This window comes from Bos mutus, chromosome 7, assembly GCF_027580195.1.
Source record: "Bos mutus isolate GX-2022 chromosome 7, NWIPB_WYAK_1.1, whole genome shotgun sequence".
NCBI classification, from domain to species: domain Eukaryota; kingdom Metazoa; phylum Chordata; class Mammalia; order Artiodactyla; family Bovidae; genus Bos; species Bos mutus.
The window spans coordinates 3,494,685-3,515,983 of record NC_091623.1 but is presented as its reverse complement, the minus strand read 5'-3'; the positions used below and the strand labels follow the sequence as shown (position 1 = coordinate 3,515,983).

Here is a 21,299-nt window from a genome sequence, read left to right as displayed (position 1 = left end):
GTTCCTCTTTCAGTATCCTATCATTTTGCCTTTTCATACTGTTTATGGGGTTCTCAAGGCAAGAATGCTTCGCCATTCCCTTCTCCAGTGGACCACATTCTGTAAGACCTCTCCACCATGACTCACCTGTCTTGGGTGGCCCCACACGGCATGGCTTAGTTTAACTGAGTTAGACAAGGCTGTGGTTCATGTGATCAGATTGGCTAGTTTTCTGTGATTATGGTTTCAGTGTGTCTGCCCTCTGATGCCCTCTTGCAACACCTACCATCTCACTTGAGTTTCTCTTACCTTGGATGTGGGCTATCTCTTCAGGGCTGCTCCAGCAAAGCACAGCTGCTGCTCCTTACCTTGGACAAGGTCACCCCTCCTGACCTTGAACATGGAGTAGCTCCTCTCAGCCCTCCTTCACCGAGATAATCTAATAATACAGTCGATTATTTCTTTTTAATTTTTATTTTAGAGTATAGTTGATTTATAATGTTTATAATTTTAAATTATGTTTATAAATGTAAATTTGTGTCATTAGTTTCTGTTGTACACAGTGATTCAGACATATACATATATCCTATGCACTCCTTCCCAAATTTTCTCATATATATTGCTGACTATTGAGCAGAGTTCCCTGTGCTATACAACAGGTCCTTGTTGATTATGGATTTTATATGGAGTGTACATGTTAATCCCAAACTCCCCCTACCTTTCCCCTTTGATAACCTTTCATTTGTTTTCAAAATCCATAGGTCTATTTCTCTTTTGTAAATAAGTTCATTTGTATCATTTTTTTAGGTTCCACATATAAGTGATACTATGTGATATTTATCTTTCTGACTTTACTTAGTATGATTATCTCTAGTACCATGTTGCTGCAAATGGCATTATATCATTGTTTTTATGGCAGGAAACACTGCATTGTGTGTATATATATATACCTCATCTTCTATATCCATTCATCTGTTGATGGACATTTAGGTTGCTTCCATGTCTTGGCTATTGTAAATTGTGCTGCAATGAATATTGAATGCATGTATCTTTTCAAGTTATTTTCTCTGGATGTATACCCAAGAGCTGGATTGCTGGATCATACAGTAAGCTCTATTTTTAGTTTTTTAAGGAACCTCCATACTCTGCCCCATAACAATTGTACTGATTTACATTCTCACCAACAGTATTGGAGGTTCCCTTTTCTCCACACCCTTTCCAGCCTTTATTGTTTGTAGACTTTTTGATGATGGCAATTCTGACTGCTATGAAAGTGAAAGTGAAGTCTCTCAGTCACTGCTATAAGGTGAAACCTTATTATAGTTTTGACTTGCATTTCTCTACTAACTAGTGATGTTGAACATTTTTTCCTGTGCTTTTTGACCATCTGTATGTCTTCTTTGGAGAAATGTCTATATCTGCCAAGTTTTTGACTGGGTGGTTTGTTTTTTTTAATATATATTGAGTTTCATGTATTTGTATATTTTGGAGATTAATCCCCTGTTGGTTGCTTCATTTGCAATATTTTCTTTCAGTTCATAGGTTGTCTTTTCGTTTTATGGCTTCTTTGACCGTGCAAAAGCCTGTAAGTTTGATTAGGTCCCAGGTGTTTAGTTTTCCTTTTATTTCTAGTGCCTTGACCTAAGAAAACATTGGTATGATTTATGTCAGAAAATGCTTTTCCTGTGTTTTGTTCTAGGAGTTTTATGGTGTCATGTTTTATATTTAAGTCTTTAAACCATTTTGAGTTTATTTTTGTATATGGTATTAAAGAATGTTCTAGTCTCATCCTTTTACATGTAGTTGTCCAGTTTTCCCAGCACCACTTATTAGAGAGACTGTCTTTGCATTGTATACTCTTGCATTTTTTTGTCATAGGTTGACCATAGGTGTGTGGGATTATGTTGAGGTATGTTCCTTTTATGCCCACTTTCTGGAGAATTTTTATCATAAATGGGTGTTGAATTTTGTCAGAAGCTTTTCTGTATCTATTGAGATGATCATATGGTTTTTATTCTTCAATTTGTTAATGTGCTATAACACACTGATTTGCAGATCTTGAAAAATCCTTGCATCCCTGGAATAAATCCCAATTGATCATGGTGCACAATCCTTTTAATGTGTTGTTGGATTTGGTTTGCTAGTCTTTTGTTGAGGATTTTTGCGTCTTTAGTGTTCTTGCCTGGAAAATCCCAGGGATGGGGGAGCCTGGTGGACTGCCGTCTATGGGGTCGCACAGAGTCAGACATGACTGAAGCGACTTCACAGCAATAGCAGCAGGGCTTCCCTGGTGGCTCAGAGGTTAAAGCTTCTGCCTGCAATGTGGGAGACCTGGGTTCGATCCCTGGGTCGGGAAGATCCCCTGGAGAAGGAAATGGCAACCCACTCTAGTATTCTTGCCTGGAGAATCCCATGGGTGGAGGAGCCTGGTGGGCTACAGTCCACGGGGTCACAAAGAGTCAGATATGACTGAGCGACTTAACTTTTGCATCTATGTTCATCAGTGATATTGGCCTGTAATCTGTGTCGGTGGTGTCTTTGTCTGATTTTGGTATCAGAGTGATGATCATCTCATAGAATGAGTTTGGGAGTGTTCCAATTGTTTGGAACAGGTTCAGAAGGATAGGTGTTAGCTCTTCTCTAAGTGTTTGATAGGATTCGCCCGTGAAGCCATCTTGGGAGACTGTGGCTTTCTAAGAATCTGTCCGTTTCATTGGCACATAGTTGCTTGTAGTAGTCTTCCATGATCCTTTGTGTTTCTGTGGTGTCTGTTGTAACATGTATCCTTTTTCATTTCTAATTTTATTGATTTGAGCCCTCCCTTTTTTTCTTGAGAGTCTAGCTAAAGGTTTATCAATTTTTTTATCTTTTCAAAGAACAAGCTTTTCATTTCATTGATCTTTTTTATTGTTTTCATTTCTGTTTCATTATTTCTACTCTAAGATTTCTTTCCTTCTACTATCCTTGGGTTTTGTTTGTTCTTCTTTCTCTACCTGCTTTGGACATAAAGTTAGGTTGTTTCTTTGTGATTTTTCTTGTTTCCTGAGGTAAAATTGTGTGTGTATGTTTGTGCTCAGTCGTGTCCAACTTTTTGGGACCCCATTGACTGTGGCCCACCAGGCTCCTCTGTCCGTGGGATTTCCCAAGCAAGAATACTAGAGTGGAAATGAATACATTTCCTACTCCCAGGAATCTTACCAATCTAGGGACTGAGCCCATGTCTCCTACATTGGTAGGCAGATTCTTTACCACTGCACCAGATTGGAAGCCCAAGATAAGATTGTATTGCTATAAACTTCCCTCTTAGAACTGCTTTTGCTACATCATCATGTTTTCATTGTCATTTGTCTCTATTGATTTCCTCTTTGATTTCTTCAGTGATCCATTGGTTGTTTAGCAGCATATTGTTTAGCCTGAACATCTAGGTCTGGACTCCAGCTTTGTTACTTACTAGTCTGTAACCCTAGCCCCATGACTTGACCTCTCCAAAGCTCAGTTTCCTCAATTGTAAAATGAGGATAGCAGTGACTGCCTCATCCGGCTTGTAAGTGGACTGAATGGGTCAGTACAGAGCCTGGCCCCTAGGAAGTGCTTTAGGAGTCTTTGTTATTACTGCTGCCATTGCTATTCTTGGCCTTGTCTGTAGATGGGTCACTTCCAGCCTTAGTGTAGTCAGTCACCCCATCTGAGCCGTTCAAGCCACCTGTGTGTACATGGAACTAAGAGTGAGTGTCTTTCGCAGTCAGCTGGAGAGGGAGAAGCAAGGCAAGGTGCTCAAAGGGCCAAAAGACAAAAACCAAAGCCTCATACGATTGCTAAACACTAGTATCAAGGAGACTTTACCACTTTGGTTCTTCTTAAAGCCACCCTGTCAAGGGCATAAATGGTTGGTGATGTTGTTTTGGGGACTCAGAGTCTGCCCAGGAAACAGATTGAGCCCTCTCCTTCCTTCTCTGAGAAATAACCTCATCAAAAACTCATAGCAGAAAAGCCCTTTCAGCATCACGGGACTAGAGTGGGAAGAGGTGACCTGAAGCCCTGGAGCAGAAACGGAGGGGACCCCAGCCCTCAGAGAAATGCAAGGCCTAGGGTATCTAAGAGCACCAGGGTCTCCTTCAGACTCCCCACTAGTCATCTGGGCATGAGAGCCAAAGGATGGCGCTTCTTGGATGGAAGAATCTGGGTCAGCATTGTTATGGCATTATCCAAAGATGGGACTAAGAGGGCTTGGAGTGGTTGAGGAAGAAGCTTTGAAAACTCGAAGGCTAGTTGTGCCACTTCCTAGCTCCGAACATAGGCAAGGGACAAGTGAGTATCTCAGAGCCTCAAATTCCTCGTCTATAGGTAATGTTAAATATTATTTAATAATACATAATATAGTACTATTATATTATTAGCAATAACATTATCTTGCTAGGCTGTTGGGACAAATTATGTATATTGCATATCTACTAATGTGCTGTGTGTGTGCTCAGTCATATCCAACTCTTTACAACCCCATTGACAGTACCTTGCCAGGCTCCTCTGTCCATGGAATTTTCCAGGCAAGAATACTGGAATGAGTTGCCATTTCCTTCTCCAGGGAATCTTCCCAACCCAGGGACTGAACTCCTGTCTCTTTCATCTCCTGCATTGGCAGGTGGATCCTTTACCACTGCGCCACCTAATGTGCTGTATACTAATATACTATTACCACACATCCATCACAAATAGAAGCTCAAATAATAATTGTAGTATTAATAATATGAATGTTAATATTACTACTAGTAGCATAATAATAATCAGAGAGCCTCTTAAAAGTAATGTTGGCCCAGTGGTTAGGGGATGAGAATACTAGCTTGAACACAGACCTGCTGAATGATTCCTTACATTAAAAACCCTTTACCCCTCTGTGCCTCAGCCACATGGAGCTGAGTTCTAGTTCTAACACCAGGACCAGCTGTTATCATGACCTTGGTCAAGTCACCAAACCACATCACAATATGTTAGACAATAATTGTGACCCAGCCCTTCTCCAGTGAGGAGGTCTTTAGTGGAAAGATCTTTAGAAAGCATAAAGCAACACTTCAGCATAAGATTTTATTCTTCACCCTCTGAGTTGTGTAACCATTAGGAAAGGGTTTTGAGGTCAACCTCCTCATGAAGTCCTCCTCCCACCAGCCATCCTGCCCACGGTCAAGTCTTTCCTCTTACTGCACTGCTAATCATAACTACTTACTGCCTTTTGGTTTCACGGGCCATGGTCTATATACTACTATTCCCATATGAAAGGTGGCAAGATGATGTTCAGAAAGGTTAAAGAATTTGTCCTAGGTCACACAGCTAGTGCATGACAGAACTGAGGATTCAAAGCCAGTCCTCCCTGCCTCCAAAAACCACCATAGTATACTTTACAAGTTGATAGAATTCTCTTCAGGTCCTAAAGAAGGAAATGGCAACCCACTCCAGTGTTCTTGCCTGGAGAATCCCAGGCACAGGAGAGCCTAGTGGGCTGCCGTCTATGGGGTCGCACAGAGTCGGACACGACTGAAGCAACTTAGCAGCAGCAGCAGCAGTAGTAATAGTAAGAGCAGAATCTAAGGATGAGAATTACCTCTAATCTTTACACAACCCTGCATGTAACAAGTGAGGGAATTGAAGCTCCAGGTCCGAGCAGCTATTTGTCAGAGCTCCTAAGCAGTGTCTGGTGATGGCTGCCCTCACTTCCAAGGCCATGCTCTCTGCCCACAGTGCTACGTCAACTTGCTCTTCTGGTACCAGTTCTTCTGCGGTTTCTCTGGCTCCACCATGATTGACTACTGGCAGCTGATCTTCTTCAACCTCTTCTTCACTTCCTTGCCTCCTCTTGTCTTCGGAGTCCTCGATAAGGACATCTCTATGGAAACACTCTTGGCATTGCCCGAACTGTACAAGAGCGGCCAGAACTCTGAGGTAAGGGGACCGGGCAGAGGCAGGGGGACTGGAAGGTGACCTTCAGCTCCTCCCTAGAGGTGTCAGAGAAGGCGTGCTGGGCCGGAGATCCTGTGTTCTGGTCACCACTCTGCCACTTACCTCCCATGTGACCCAGGAAGTCTGCTCCCTGTTCCTGGCATGTTTCTCATTTGCTGTTGAAGGTGATGGACCAGGTGGATATTTTTCTTTTTAGTTATTTCTTAATTATATCACACATTAATATGGGCCTGTGCTAGTTAAAGGGGAAGAGGGCTCACAGAAAGACTGCATCACTTTTCTCTGATCTTTGCAGGCCTTCAGCAGAACCCCCAAGGCTTGGTTTGGGAATCCCTGGGGCTAAAAGCCATAAAAATAGTTTCTTAGAAGGCACAGAGGCCACACTGATGCCCTAAAAGTTTTGGGAAGGTCCTACAGCAGGCAGTCTGACCAGCACAGACAGGCTGGGAACCTGGAGGCAGAGAGGGAACCTGATGGCCTCAAAGGAGGAGCTCTGGGAAAAGGGATGTTGCTATGCACTAGGGTAGCTCTACATCTCAGATAAGGAGGGTAAAGCCAGCTGTGGTGCTTGAGAGCTGGTTAAACTTTGTGGACAACCAGTGAAGAACCAAGCCCCATATTCAGCCAAAGACAGGTGGAGAACAACTTAGCAACCCCAGCACTTCAGGCAAGGGAGATGTGGAGATGACGCATGACATCCTGGGCCCTTCTCATTGTCCCCTTCCCATAGGTGAGTTGGCTGCATAATGTATCCCTTTAGTATCTAACATTAAAAGAAGTTAATGTAGCAGAAACATACACTGTAAATGGTTTCAGTGTTCCCAAGGAAGGAAGCACAAAATAAGAAAGCTCATCTCCGAAGCCACTGAGCTGTCTCTTGGGAACTCGTGATCCTGGGCGGTGATTGAGAGCTCCTTTTCAGATGCTATTCAGAATCTCTAAACTTACCAAGTTTGTATTAGCACTAGTATTAATGATCATTAACAGCCGAGCCCTTTCTAGGTACCAAAGCACAGTTGTATTTAGACCTCTTGAAACTCAAGGAAATCTAGCTGGTATCGTCTTTATCTACTTCCTATGGAAGAAGAAACAATTCCCAAAGCAGTCTAGTGACTTTCACTAAGGTCACACAGGCCTGGAACTCGACTTGAGGTCCTGTCACTCCCAGGTCTGTGCTCTCGATCATTCCATTGTATTGCCTCTAGGGTAGGAAACATTGTAAATGCCATGTTGTCTGGCCCAGCCAGCACAAGAAAGTTGCTTACAAGGAACAGAGGCTTGCTCGGGTGGTGGTAACTGTCGATGTGTTCTTTCCTGACAGTGCTATAACCTGCTGACTTTCTGGATCTCCATGGCTGACGCGTTCTACCAGAGCCTCGTCTGTTTCTTTATCCCCTACCTGGTAAGTTGTATGGTCCCATTCTAACCATACAAACAGCAGGGTAGAGCTAGTCCCGTTAATATGAAATCCCAGACAAATAGTATCTTTCTGGACTCTTCAGAGCAGGGGCTCCAAATAGGAGGCCTGCAGACTCCACCCAGCATATTCAGAAAGTCAGAATACTTTACCAAAACATCTTAATTTCTGCCAGCTTCGGAAAAATTAAAAGCAGTTATTACACTGGGTCATGGCAAAATCCAGAGTTGGCTCACCACCCTGCTTAGATAGGGGACCTGTTCTCTTGTTTGTCATAGTCCCCACCATGCCCTTTTGTGTCACGCCTAGCCATCTTCACTCACTCATTTACTGCTTCTTACTTGAACATTGAAGGTATTTGAGTTTACACCTCTTGATTTGTATTTACATTTGTGCTTCCAAGTTCTGATAATAAGAGTTACTACCTTATCTGAAATAAAATAAGAATACAGGGAGCACAGGATACCAGCCCCATCTCAATTCAGTTCCCCAGTTTACAGAGTGAGAATGTATGTAGCATAGGATAGCTGTATTCTTCTCAGACAAGGAGCTCAGATGTGGAGTAATTTGTGCCAGGAAAACAGTGGTATCTGCCTAGTCTCTGGATCATGTTCTTTTGCAAACAGCAACATGATGGGTGTTGAGGAGGCAAGCATTTTGTGCTTTCTCAGAATTTCCTGGTTTACAACACCCTCCCTAGTCAGGCCTCTTTTGCCCTTACTGTGTGATCAACAGACTTACCACTTAGGACTATTCCATCTAGGATGATTTGGACTTTTCACCCTCAGTTCTGGCCTCTGCCTGATCTGCCTTTTCTCTCTCCTTTCAAGAGAACAATTCCCCTTACTACAGTCTCAGCTGACTTCTTATCTCTACTCCCAAAGTGCCTTGTACTTGCTTCCATTTTAGCATTTACACCCTTAAACTGTACCACATTTGCCCTGCCTGGTAGACTCTAAACTCCTTGAAAGTGGACACAGGAGTATCTTTAGCAGTTGGCATTGTGCCTGGTAGGTACTCAATTTTTTGTTTACTCATTCTGCAAAGCTCTGGGATACTCTTCATGGCTTCCTTTGCAAATGCATTTTGAAGAGTTTAGTCCTATCAACTCACTCCTCCTCCTGTCTGTCCCTGCAGTCAGTTCCACACGACAGTAGCTGGACAGCTTCTCCCCATTCCTTCCCCTCCCTTGACACCTGCCTCCACTGATGCTTTACTTGTCCAAACTAAGGCCTTCAGTCCCTGGGCACAGCTGACAGTGCCTGTTTGTTCCTGCTCTGCAGACCTACAAGGACTCTGATATCGACGTTTTTACCTTTGGAACACCCATCAACACCATCTCCCTTGCCACAATCCTCTTGCACCAGGCAATGGAAATGAAGACCTGGGTAAGTGCCCCCAAGCCCTTTGGGCCTAAAAATTGTGTTCCTCTCCATCACCTGCATTCAGATTTGAGCTGCTTTTCTCCATATCATTGATCCACTGAATACACGAATGCTGAGCTCATACCTGTGGTCCACTTCAACAGGGATAAAGAAGTAGAGAAGATAGAATTGCAGGCCTCAACTTGCTCACCATCTAGTCAGGATGAAATAACTAAGACATATAATACAATGAGGCAGTGTGTTGCCAAAACAGGTACTTTCGATTTCAAAAGTCATGGGTGTTTGAGAGACAAGGGAAACATTTGACTGATCATACTTGAGACGATGTTACAGAGCTGTGCTGTCCATTTAATTGGGGGTAAAAGCTTAGAAGACTGTCTCCACATAACGTATCGAGTATGTCCAAATATCACTTTTTAGTAATTCAAAACGGTAACGCTAGCTTTCTTATTAAATTTGACTAGTCAATAATAATTATAAAAAACATAGAGCTTAAAATTACATGCCAGGTACACACCTGTATGATTTTAATGTACTTTCTTAACTTCCCAAAGCCCTTTAGATAAGATTTTTTTTTAGTTAGATATGATTGACACAGAGCACTGGATAAGTTTAAGCTGTACAACATAATGACTTGACATACACAGTTGATCCTTGAACAATTTAGGGTTTAGGAGCACCAATCCTCCACACAGGGGAAAATCCACATGTAACTTTACAGTTGTCCCACCATATCTGAAGTTCCATATCCACAGATTCAAGCAACACTGTATCATGCAGTACTGTAGTATGTAATTAGTGGGAAAAAAATCTGTGTATAAGTGAACTTATGCTGTTCAAACCTGTGTTGTTCAAGAGTCAACTGTATTGCAAAGTGATGGATGTTTACTAAACTTATTGTGGAAATCATTTTGCAACATATGCATGTGTTAGGTATTTTTTTTAATTCCCATCTTACAGATACAGAAATGAATATAAAGAGGTTAAACTTTCCCCAAGCAGTACAAGACAGAAGCAAGCCTAAAGCCTAGCTGGCTGACTCTTGACCTTTTAACCTCTGTGCCAATAGTGTGATGAGGTAAGATTGATGGGTGCAGGGAGACCACTTTATGGAAAGAACCATTTCAGCTTGGCAAAAACCAAATCTTTCTGAGAGCATTTGTATTAAATGTTTAGAAACTTCCCTAAGTAGGCTCAGGGTATTCCCAACCTTCTACAGTGGAACTTCTTCCCTCCCCCTGCTGTCACAAGCTGGACCAAGCAGTGGCTGATAGCAGCCGCCCAAGGGGGCTTCCAGATCACAGAGTTCCCATCTTGAAAACCCCGTAGTTCCAATTTATGCCATGACAGATAGAACAAAGTGATAAAAAGGCCTAGTCAAGCTTAAATAAATCTCTTTCAGAACCACCAGAGAAACCACTTCGTTTTATCAGAAACTGTGAAGAAGGCAGTCATAATTTTAATACTAGGAACTGAACCAAGCTAAGGAAATATTTAGAACTCTTGAAAATGCAAAAAGTTTGTCACTGAAACTAAAAATGCAATTTGTGGAATCCACTCTAGACTGGACACTGGCTAAGAGTAAACTACCAAAATTGGAAAGTATTGTGTACTCATGCAGAATGCCACAGAAATATGAAAATGTAATCAAGAGGAATGATATTTGGAATACGTGACTCTAACAGCCACATAATAGAACTCATAGAATAGAAGAACAAGGAAAGAATGGTTAGAGAAGTACTGAAGAGGTCATCACTGAGAATGACAATCAAAATAAATCTGGATATAGTGCCTGGTAGTAAAACTGTACAGTATAAAAGAAACAGTCTTAAAATCTGCCAGAGACTATGGACAGATTACCTGAAAATTAACAGCAATTAAACAATAGAAACCAAAAAATAGTGGAGCAATTATCTTCAAAGACTTAAGGCCAAATAGCAAACAGTCACACTGTTTGTACACAAGCACTACACTTAAGTGATAGTTCACTTAGGACTGATAAATAAAGATTCCCAAGGGAAGTACACCCACCCAACCAGTGCAGAAACACTGATTTTAATTCTCTAAGAAAGCCACAAAAATCTCCTAGGTCATTGCTATATTCATTCAGTCAGAGAAAATGATTTATTTTTATCAAACAGCAGAATCAAAGGCAAATAATACAGCTGTATGTTTGCTTTTTTCCCCTTCTTACCTGTATATAACATGTTTCTGTCCCTTCTTAGTAGCCTGTGGTTAAAAAAAAAAAATGACATTTTTAGATAAACTCTATAAGGTCTACCACCTATGCTATGTTATGCTAAGTCACTTCATTCGTGTCCGACTCTGTGTGACCCCATAGACGGCAGCCACCAGGCTTCCCCGTCCCTGGGATTCTCCAGGCAAGAACACTGGAGTGGGTTGCCATGTCCTTCTCCAATGCATGAAAGTGAAAAGAGAAAGAAGTCGTTCAGTCGTGTCCGACTCTTAGCGACCCCAAGGACTGCAGCCTACCAGGCTCCTCAGTCCATGGGATTTTCCAGGCAAGAGTACTGGAGTGGGGTGCCATTGCCTTCTCCAACCCTCACTAAAGGAAGAGAGAAATATGCAAGAACCTGAAAGAAAATAAAAGCTAAAACTGCAAGAAAAAACGTAATGGTAAGGAAAGGCTATTCTGTAGGTAATTTATGCTGAAGTCTTCATTGTATGAATAGGACAAGAAATACACAACTAAAAGTCTTAATTTATTTAGTACCTCCTAAATCTTAAAGTATCTTAATACTTACAATTACTAAAAACTTAAGATTAACATAAAGGAGAGGGAAGAAATTAGAGGAATATAGGAAACTATCAATTCCCCAGGCTGAAGGGAAGAGGAAAAGGTAAGAACAAAGAAAATGATGGCCAGAAGTATCAGATAGGACTTTCTCATCCCGTGAATATGAAGAGAAATGGAAAAAATTACAATTCTAGAATGATGTTTTTATAGAACTCTATCAAAACAGACACAGATCAAGCTTTGAATAAATTACCACACTTGACCTATTGCAGTTAGCCCTAATATGTAAAATCCTGCTCTAAACAGATACTAAATATGCATCTTTCAAACACACCTGACCATACACCAAAAATTTAAAGACCAAATTCTAAATCACAAAGGAATTTGAAAGAATCAGTATCATAAAGAACCTATTATCTGATAGTAATGCATTTAGATTAATAAATACAAACAATGAAAGTACAGCCTAACATGCATGGAAATTTCAAAATGCACATCTAAACAGGTCATTTAGGAGGTCAAAAGTAAATCATGATGGAAATTATACTTATTCCTGCTGAATGACTATAAAAATATATATGCAAACTTGTGGGATGCAGCTAAAGCTTTTACTTTTAAAAACAAAAAGATTAAAAAGAGGCTAAAATTTCAACTTAAGAAACTTTAAATAATACCATGTAAACCTAAAGAAAATGGAAGAGAAAAAAAGATGAGAGAAAAATCAAAGAAAGGTCAATAAGACCAAAACTGAGCTCTTCAAACACTACTGAAAACTCACCTCTTGGGACTTCCTTGGGGGTCCAGTGGTCAAGACTCCATGCTCCGAATGCCAAGGGCATGAGTTCAATACCTAGTCACATAACTAAGATTCCCACATGCTGCACAGTGTAGCCAAAAATGGGAAAAAAAACTCACCTCTGACAAAACTTATCCAAAAGATGACAGAAAGAGAAGGCCACGAAAACAGTACTAGAAATGAAAAAGACTGCAATTATGGATACACAGGTGTCTCAGTACCTGCAGGGATGGATTCTAGGACTCATGTGAATACCAAAATCCACAGATCCTCAAGTCTTTTATATAAAATGGTGTTGAGCCCTCTGTTTTCATGGATGCAGATCTCATGTATACAATGGTCAATGGAATCAATATTGTTAATATTTTTCTGAACAGTTAAGCCAAGTTAAATCCTTTAAATATAAAATTTACCAAGCTATAGGCAAAATCATTCATCAAAGCTGAATAAACCAATCACCATTCTAGAAACCAAATCAGCAATCTTATCCCTAAGGTTACAAAGCCAAAGGATTGTAAAGGTGAGTTTGACCAAGTTTATAAGGGACCAATAATTCCTATGTCATACCAACTTTTTCATGGATTCAAATCCAATTTTCATGGCTAGAATAATTCTGATATCAGAATGAGCATGGACAGTCCTAGGAAACAAAATTACAAAGCAGTTTCCTCAATGAACATAAATGTAAAAATTCTAAATAATATATTGGCAAATTAACTCAGTAGTGTGGGTTAATACTACTGTAGTATATAGTATATATGCTATCGTATGGTATGTAGTATAATATGAGTTAATTGGAGAAGGAAATGGCAACTGCAGTGTTCTTGCCTGGAGAATCCCAGGGACTGCGGAGCCTGATGGGCTTCCGTCTATGGGGTCACACAGAGTCAGACATGACTGAAGCAACTTAGCAGCAGCAGCAGTATGAGTTAATACTACTTCATTAAAGATAATAAAGCCTAACCTAGGAACTTTCATATTCTGTTGGTAAACTATAAACTGATAGCACCACTTTGGAGAAGCAATTTGAAAACAGCTAGAAGAATATGTTAGAAGAGTTAGCTAGAAGTATTCACAGGCTGTGACACAATTCCACTTCTAAATATGCAACCTGGACGATCCTTTTACACATGTATATACATAGACATACATAGACATATATAAGATATTACATCATTATTCTTTAAAGCAAAATTTAAAAACTGGAAACGGCCTAAATGTTCACCAACAGGAAAGCAAATAGTAGCATAGTCATATACTAGAACAGTTAAAATGAATAGAACAGCATTTAGCAACAAAAATAAACCTCCACAGCATACTGGCTAGTGAAAAGAATTCAGAAGGATATCTACATGATAAAATTTTTAAAGTATCCATTAACACGGATACATAAACATGTACATATAAAATACACATAAAAATGATGAACACAATTTATTTTCAAGATGAAAGAAAAGGCATTTGCAAGGGATACATGGTGGTAGAATTGTATCTGTAAGGCTCCTTTTAATAAAATCTGAGGCAAATGTGTGTAGAGGAAGAAAAACTAATTTTCTCTCTACCCTTCTAGGTCTCAGCTTAGACATTCCTGTAATAAATGACAGATTAATGGGAGAAAAACAAACAAAAGTTTAATCAGTATTTCCTATACACATGAGAGAGACCAGGAAACTATGGCCCTAGCCACCACCTTAAATACTACAACTAAAGACAAAAGAAGTTTTGGGGTTAGGGGAGGCCAGATGTGGAAGTTGATAGATTTTCTAGAAATTTAGAATGTTTCTTTTTCCTGGTACAGAGAGGGAGACACCCTTACAAATGGAGATTTCTCTTATAAGTATAAATATCTCTTACAAAAAGAAAGCATCTATTCAGTTTTCAGAGCTTCTCCTCTGTCTGCTGTTTCTTAAAAACAATCAGCTCAAGGCAATCCTGATGCCAGAGACACATTTTGGAGTGACAGATTCTGCTCCCATATATATGGCATAAGGTTAAAACTGGTAAAGCTGGACATCGCGTGCATGAGATTTGTTTGTCTGCTTGAAATATTTCACAGTAATTACATTCTTTTTTAAACAGTAGCACAAGATATTTCACAAGAGGAACTCTTCTCTCCATGACCTTCTTAACCATTAGATATTTTTTTAACCTTTCAAAAATGCCCTGTAAATAATCAGACCGCAATGTATATTAAGTGAGTAATGATTGGTCATTCAGCCTTCTTTCTCAGAGCACTGCATGTTTTAAAACAGAGAACTTGTTCCTTTCACTCACCATTCAGCACTATTAATCCACCTAATGCATCTCTAGACCAGGTATCCTGGTAGTCACTGGTGATTTTTGTTGCTCCGGGGAAAGGAGTCAGCTACTACCATCATTATGAAGAAAGTATTTCCCTTTTTCAAGTGCTTGAAGCAGAGGGAGAGTGTCTGTCTTCCCTGGGTAGAAATCAAACATGAGTTTTTTTTTGGCTGTACCGTGCAGGATCATAGTTCCACAAACCTGTGCCCCCTGCATTGGGAGCAGAGAGTCTTAACCACTGGATAGCTAGGGAAGTCTCAAAATCTAACATGAATTTTAATAGCTGTGTCAGCTTTCACAGTCCTCACCTAAGTGACTGAAAAATGTTAGCTAACTGTTTTCTTCTCTAGGAACAGGGGCTAGGATATTTCAAAACATCTCTTCCACTGAAAAAAAATAAATTTGTGTGTATATACATTTTAATATATTATATATATATATATAAACATATACAAAGAGTATGTATATATATGTATACATCTCTAAAAGTATGAAAAGGCTGATAGGATAATTAAAGACCAACACCTCTGAAAAGTGGGATTGTAGTGAAGCAAGCTATGCCAAAGTCTATGTTTTCTTGAGAGTGTTTGCAACCCTGCCTAAAATGAACTTTTTGGCAGACTTCATTGAACATAATATTCAGAAATTAAAACCCAGGCTCCTGTAGTGACAATCTAATAAGAGATCACATTACTTTAGGGCCCCAAATGCTCTACCTTCAGAGTAAGAGTACACTTACCTGCATTCCTTTCCCCAGCAGAGACTGTAGGGATTGTCCCCCACTGTGCTGAACAGATCAGGGAGAGTCGATATAAAGGACTCATCCTGGAAAATGGACCATATATATGTAACTAAATCACTGTGCTGTACACCTGAAACTAACACAATACTGTAAATCAACTCTACCTCAATTATAATAACCAACAGTAGACATTAAGATATTTGTACTATATAACAACTGATTGTATTAAGAAATTTAAATAACTCAAATGAGTTAAGAAATTTTAAACACACACACACAAATAATGAAGTTCAAATGAAACAAGGACTCATCAATAAGGATCACAAGCACAAACATCAGTAACAAATATTTAAGGTATTAAAATTATCAGAAATAACTCATAGAAAAGATTTGTTTGCTATGTTTAAAGACGAATAAGCTTTAAAATATCTGCAAGAATGTATGGTAAGCCATACAAAGAAACCTAGAAGATTGTCTTTAAAGACCAAGTAAAAGTTTTGGAAATTAAAATATCAAATAACTAATTTAAATTTCAATGGCTGGCTTAACTGCAGATTAGGCAGAGCTGAGGAGAAAATTGGTGAATTGGTCAAATTATCCAGAATATAAAACAAAAGTAGAATACTGAAAATTATGGAAGAGATATATAAAAGATAAGATGGGTATCTTAAAAGATCTAACATACATTTGATTAGAGTCTTGGAGGAGAAAGACACTGAGGTAATATTTGAAAAGATAGTGACTTGAGAATTTTGCAAAAGTAACAAAAGACATCAAGCTACGTCAAGAAGTTTAGCAAAACTCAAGCAAGATATTTTTTTTTAAAACGCCACACTTATAAGAAAACTATAGAACACTAAAGACAAAAATAAGGATCATAAAGCAGCCAGATTTTGAGGTAAAGATTTCCTTCTAAGGAACAACAGAAAAAGTTTTGCTAACATCTCAGAAGCAACAATAGAAGCCAGAAAATAGTGAAAGTTGGTCCCTCAATAATGTCCAACTCTTTGTGACCCCGTGGACTGTAGCCCACCAGGCCCCTCTGTCCATGGAATTCTCCAGGTAAGAAAACTGGAGTGGGTAGCCATTCCCTTCTTTAGGGGACCTTCCCGATCCAGGGATCAAACCCAAGTCTCTCACACTGCAGGCATATTCTTTATCATCTACGCCACCAGGGAAGCCTCAAGAATACTGAAGTGGGAGCCGTTCTCTTCTCCAGGGGATCTTCCCAACCCAGGGATTGAACCTAGGTCTCTTGCATTGCAGGCAGGTTCTTTACTGTCTGAGCCACCTGGAAAGCCCAGAAAATAGTGAAATGCTATATTAAATATACTAAAAGAAAATAACTTCCAAAAAAGATCAAAAATATCTTTTAAGAATGAGGATGAAATAATGAATGAGAAAATATATCATCAGCAGACTTCCACTAAAGAAAAATTCTAAAGGATGTATAGCCACCCTCAGTATCCACTGGGAACTGGTTCCAGGACCCAATGCAAACACCAGATTCTGTGGATGCTCAAGTCCCATAATCAGTCCTCTGTATCTGTGGATTCAACCAATGATGGATCAGGCAATACTGCAGTATTATTGAGAAAAATCCACATGTAAGTGGACCCACATAGTTCAAACCCCTGTTGTTCAACGATCAACTAAAAGTACAAGGAAAGATACCCCAATGTTCACTGCAGCGCTCTTTACAATAGCCAAGACATGGCTATTGTCTTAATTGAATAGACATGTCCAATGAATGTCTGAATAGAAGAATGGATAAAGAAGATGTGGTACATATATACAATGGAATGTTACTCAGCCATTAAAAAGAGTAAAATAATGCCATTTGCAACAACATGGATGGACCTGGAGATTATCACACTAAGTGAAGTCAGGCAGAGAAAGACAAATATCATGTGATATCACTGACATCCAGAATCTTTTAAAAATGATACAAATGAACTTATTTACAAAACAGAAACACAGACTTAACAAATCTGTGGTTACCAGGGGGAAAAAGGGTAGGTGATAGACTAGAAGTTTTGGATTGATGTGTACACAGAATTATATTTAAAATAGATAACCAACAAGGACCTATTATATAGCACAGGGAACTCTGCTCAATATTCTGTAGTAACCTAAATGGGAAAAGAATTTGAAAAAGAATAGATACTTGTGTATATATATAACTGAATCACTCTGCTATACACCTAAAACTAATGCAACATCGTTAATCAATTACACTTCAATATAAACTTTTTTTTAAAAGTATAAGAAAATACAGTTAAGATGGAAAACCCAAAATGCAAGAGATAATGAAGGCATAGAAAGTGTCAAGCATGTAAGTAAATCTTAAAGACTATTGACCATATTAAACTGTAATAACGACTTGTGTGATTTACAAAGATGATAGAATTTAAATATACAGTAGCAATAAGACAGAAATCAGGAAGAAGGTAAACAGTTAATTTATTCTAAAGCCCTTGCATAGTTTAGGAGGAGGGAAATATAAACTTTATACTACAGTAAGTTAAGATTGCTCACTGTCATTTATTGAGTAATCACTGAAAGAATAGAAATGAAATACATAACTTTCAAACTAGTAGAGGTGGAAATGAAATTATATGAAATCATCAGTAAGTTTACAAGAGGACAGGAATTGGAAGAAGCATAAAAGAGGCAGGACAAAATGAGATCAGACTACAGAAGACTGCGCTGCTTCAGAAATGAATACCTGACGGCCACATGTGGAAGAGACTGATTCATCATCACATTAAGGAAAAAAGACAAAAGTCACACAAAATACAACTTTTTTAAGACTAAAGAATATCATGAAAATTATCACAAAAGTCAAGGTGATTTAGGGGTGTCTGGGGTATCTGTGTTCAAATTCTGGGTGGTAGCAACATAGGTATTTACTTTATAATAAGCCATTAAATGGCACACTTTTAAAAACGGTATGTTGCATTTCCCAAAAAGAAAAGTGTAAAACAAAGTTAAAGTAGCATGAGCGCATTCCCCGCAGATCTAAACTGTCCCCTCAGCAGTGTTTACTTCCTTCCTTCTGCAGACCACCATCCACGGGCTTGTTCTCGCAGGCAGCTTCCTGATGTACTTTGTGGTGTCCCTTGCGTACAATGCCATCTGCGTCACCTGCAACAGCCCCACCAATCCCTACTGGGTGATGGAAGGCCAGCTCTCAGACCCCACGTTCTACCTTGTCTGCTTCCTCACACCGGCCGTGGCTCTTCTCCCAAGGTTTGAGCAGCGGGTGCTGTTTCCTTCCTAGAACTACCACTCTCCTCCATCAGCCGTTCTCATAGCCTAAGAATCAGGAGTTTGACCCCAGCTGGGATGCTTGAGGCTCTTGTTCCAAAGGGAGGGAGCTAGCACAGAAAGAACCATAAACTTGGAGGCAAATAGCACGGACTCTGGTCCCAGGTCAGCCACAGAGCGGCAAAGTCACCGAATCTGGCATGGCCTCTGTTATGACACCTGTAGAATGAGAGTACTAATTTCTCCCCTCCTGCCATACAAATCTTGTTGTGTATAAAGAATCATTTTGAAAAGCTCTTGTAGTCCTTTATTCATCAGCCCAGGAGTCTCACTTTCAAATGCCTTCAGGGACAGGTAAGCAATGGCAGCAAGCCAGGTGGAGTACAGGCATTGGGGAAGGAACTTCTAAGCTTCAGCCTATCACTGCCACAAGGAAAAACCAAGATGAGCATTTCAGAGCTTTAGATTTTTCCCACAAATTTTGCAGGCAATATCCAGGTTTTAAATACTACTCAAATTTGTTAAAACACACACAGACGCATACACATACACACACCCTATATTAGCCAAATAAATCACTTCCTCAGAGTGACCATTTCTAACATTTCCAGTCTATAGCCTCTACAGTCAGCTTTTCAAAACAAAATAGCAACAACAATGCCTCACATGTCCTTGGAGTTTACTCTTGACAGATGCTTTTCTATCTAGTTCATTATTTTACTTTTTCAAAATCACCTAAGAAATTAGAGCTGTGGTTGTAGTCCCACTTGCTCATGGGACAGCTGAGGTCCCAAGAGGAACCAGAATGTGTCCACCAGCTCACCACCAATCACAGGGGAAGTCTGTTCTCCCAACTCAGAGGCCAGTGTTCTATTCTCCAGCCCACACTCTATGTCAGAGTATTTGGTGAACTTAATGATGCTGTACCCAAAGGCAAGACCTAGCCCCTCTCCATCCTCAGGATCTTGTCACTCTGAATCTTTGAAATTCAGCTACTTTACCATTATAAGCCATAGTCAAGAGGCCATCACAATACTGTGGAGAACTTTTTCTAATCCAAAATTAGGCAGAAAGTCATTAGCACACTTTGGTTCCTTTAATGAGTTTGGCAACATGCTTAACCTAGTTTGGGCTCCCTTTCTTCTTCCTAAGACACCTCAGAACCTTGACATCTGATGCAGGGTTTAGAGGCTGAGCATATCAAGATGACAAACACTCCTGTAAACTCAACAGATGGTTTTGTTCTAAGTATACATGGTCTCCCTGCTTGGCCCTTCCTGGTCTCCACAGCCTTATCTCCCTAGTCCCTGCCTCAAACTTTGGGCTCCACATCACCGTTCTTCCTGGACCTTTCCTAAAGTCTGCATGCCCTCTTGTCTTCCTGCCTGTGTTCATGCTGACCCTTCTACTTAAAATGTCCTTCCTGTTACCAGACCTCCTCATCCTTTGACATCATTCCAGGTGTGACCAATTCCTGAACCCGTTTGTGACTTCACCTACCACCCTCAAGCTGAAACAGATCATGTGTTCCCATTACCTGGTTGTATCTGTCACTGCCTTTATCCCACGTACTGTCTGTTTTATCTGTTTGTCATGAACTCCTAGAAAGAAGTATCCTGCTTGTTATCATTATATAACCCACACTTAGCATAGTTCTTATCACAAAGGCTGCCCTCGGAGATAAATGAGAAAAAAAGATGTTAAAGAAACAGAAAGATGAATAAAATAGGGCTCTTTCTCTCAAGAAGTCTACCATCCAGTAGACAATTCAGACATATAATACAGGTAAGAGTGATTAGCACTAATCAAGGGCCCTGAGACTGAAGACTGGGAGGCAAGTAAGCACAAGCCTCGGAGGACATATTTCCCACCCCCGCTTGGGAGACGACAGATCCTGGGAAAGACCTTGAAGGTCCTGTCCTCATTGGAAAAGGATATCAGGTATCTGTGTTAAATGCTTTCATCCACACTTTTGGGGTTAAATATGGCTGTGATCACCTCTGACCAAGGACTGACCTCCTCTGTGAGGTGTCTTAATTGGGGTAGAGGAAGAGTTCATCATCTACAAAGAGTTCTGGTTCTTTGTCTTATTCTTGGTTAGAAGACACACTTGGAGCCAGAGGCTACCAGCTTGATAAGGGTGGTTGAAAAACACAGACATTCTTGGAAAAGACAAATACTCACCATTATATCTTGTTAAACAGATGAGGGACAAGCTAGGGAAAGTTAGCAAATATTTTCTTGCCAGTTACCATAGCATGCAAGTTAAATCTCTGCTCATTCTAAGATCATCATAAACTTGAATTCCTACTTAATTCTGTTTACTAAAAAAGGCAAAGAGATTTCCTTTGACAGAGAAAGGATTATTTTAATAGCTCCAAGGACTGTTAACTTATAACCTTGGAACGATTAATTTCTGTTACAGAAATCTATATGGCAGAATGTTTGCTGTAGAAAACTGTATTTGTTCACTTAAAGATGTAAGCTGTATTTATAATGATTGATTTCACTCACAAAGCCTGTGATAATTAGCCACTAACCATGACCTCACTAATCTTAGTCTAATTAATTCAACCAGTATAAAGGAACTGTATGATTCTCTTAAACTGAGAGCAACTTTTATCTGTAAAATTACTAACACACAACTTTAAAACATAATGCAGCATAATTAGCTACACTAGGCCCCAACAGTCCTTGTACAC

The 21,299-nt window shown here is 39.8% G+C and overlaps 1 protein-coding gene across 1 annotated transcript in view; it reads left to right on the top strand.

Annotated features, from left to right (window-relative positions):
• Window positions 1-21,299, top strand: part of ATP10B (ATPase phospholipid transporting 10B (putative)) — a 385,358-nt gene that overhangs the window by 357,124 nt on the left and 6,935 nt on the right. Inside the window, 4 exon segments of the mRNA XM_070373041.1 lie at window positions 5,710-5,910; window positions 7,250-7,330; window positions 8,629-8,733; window positions 18,392-18,579. Coding sequence (XP_070229142.1) covers window positions 5,710-5,910; window positions 7,250-7,330; window positions 8,629-8,733; window positions 18,392-18,579 — 575 coding nt within the window.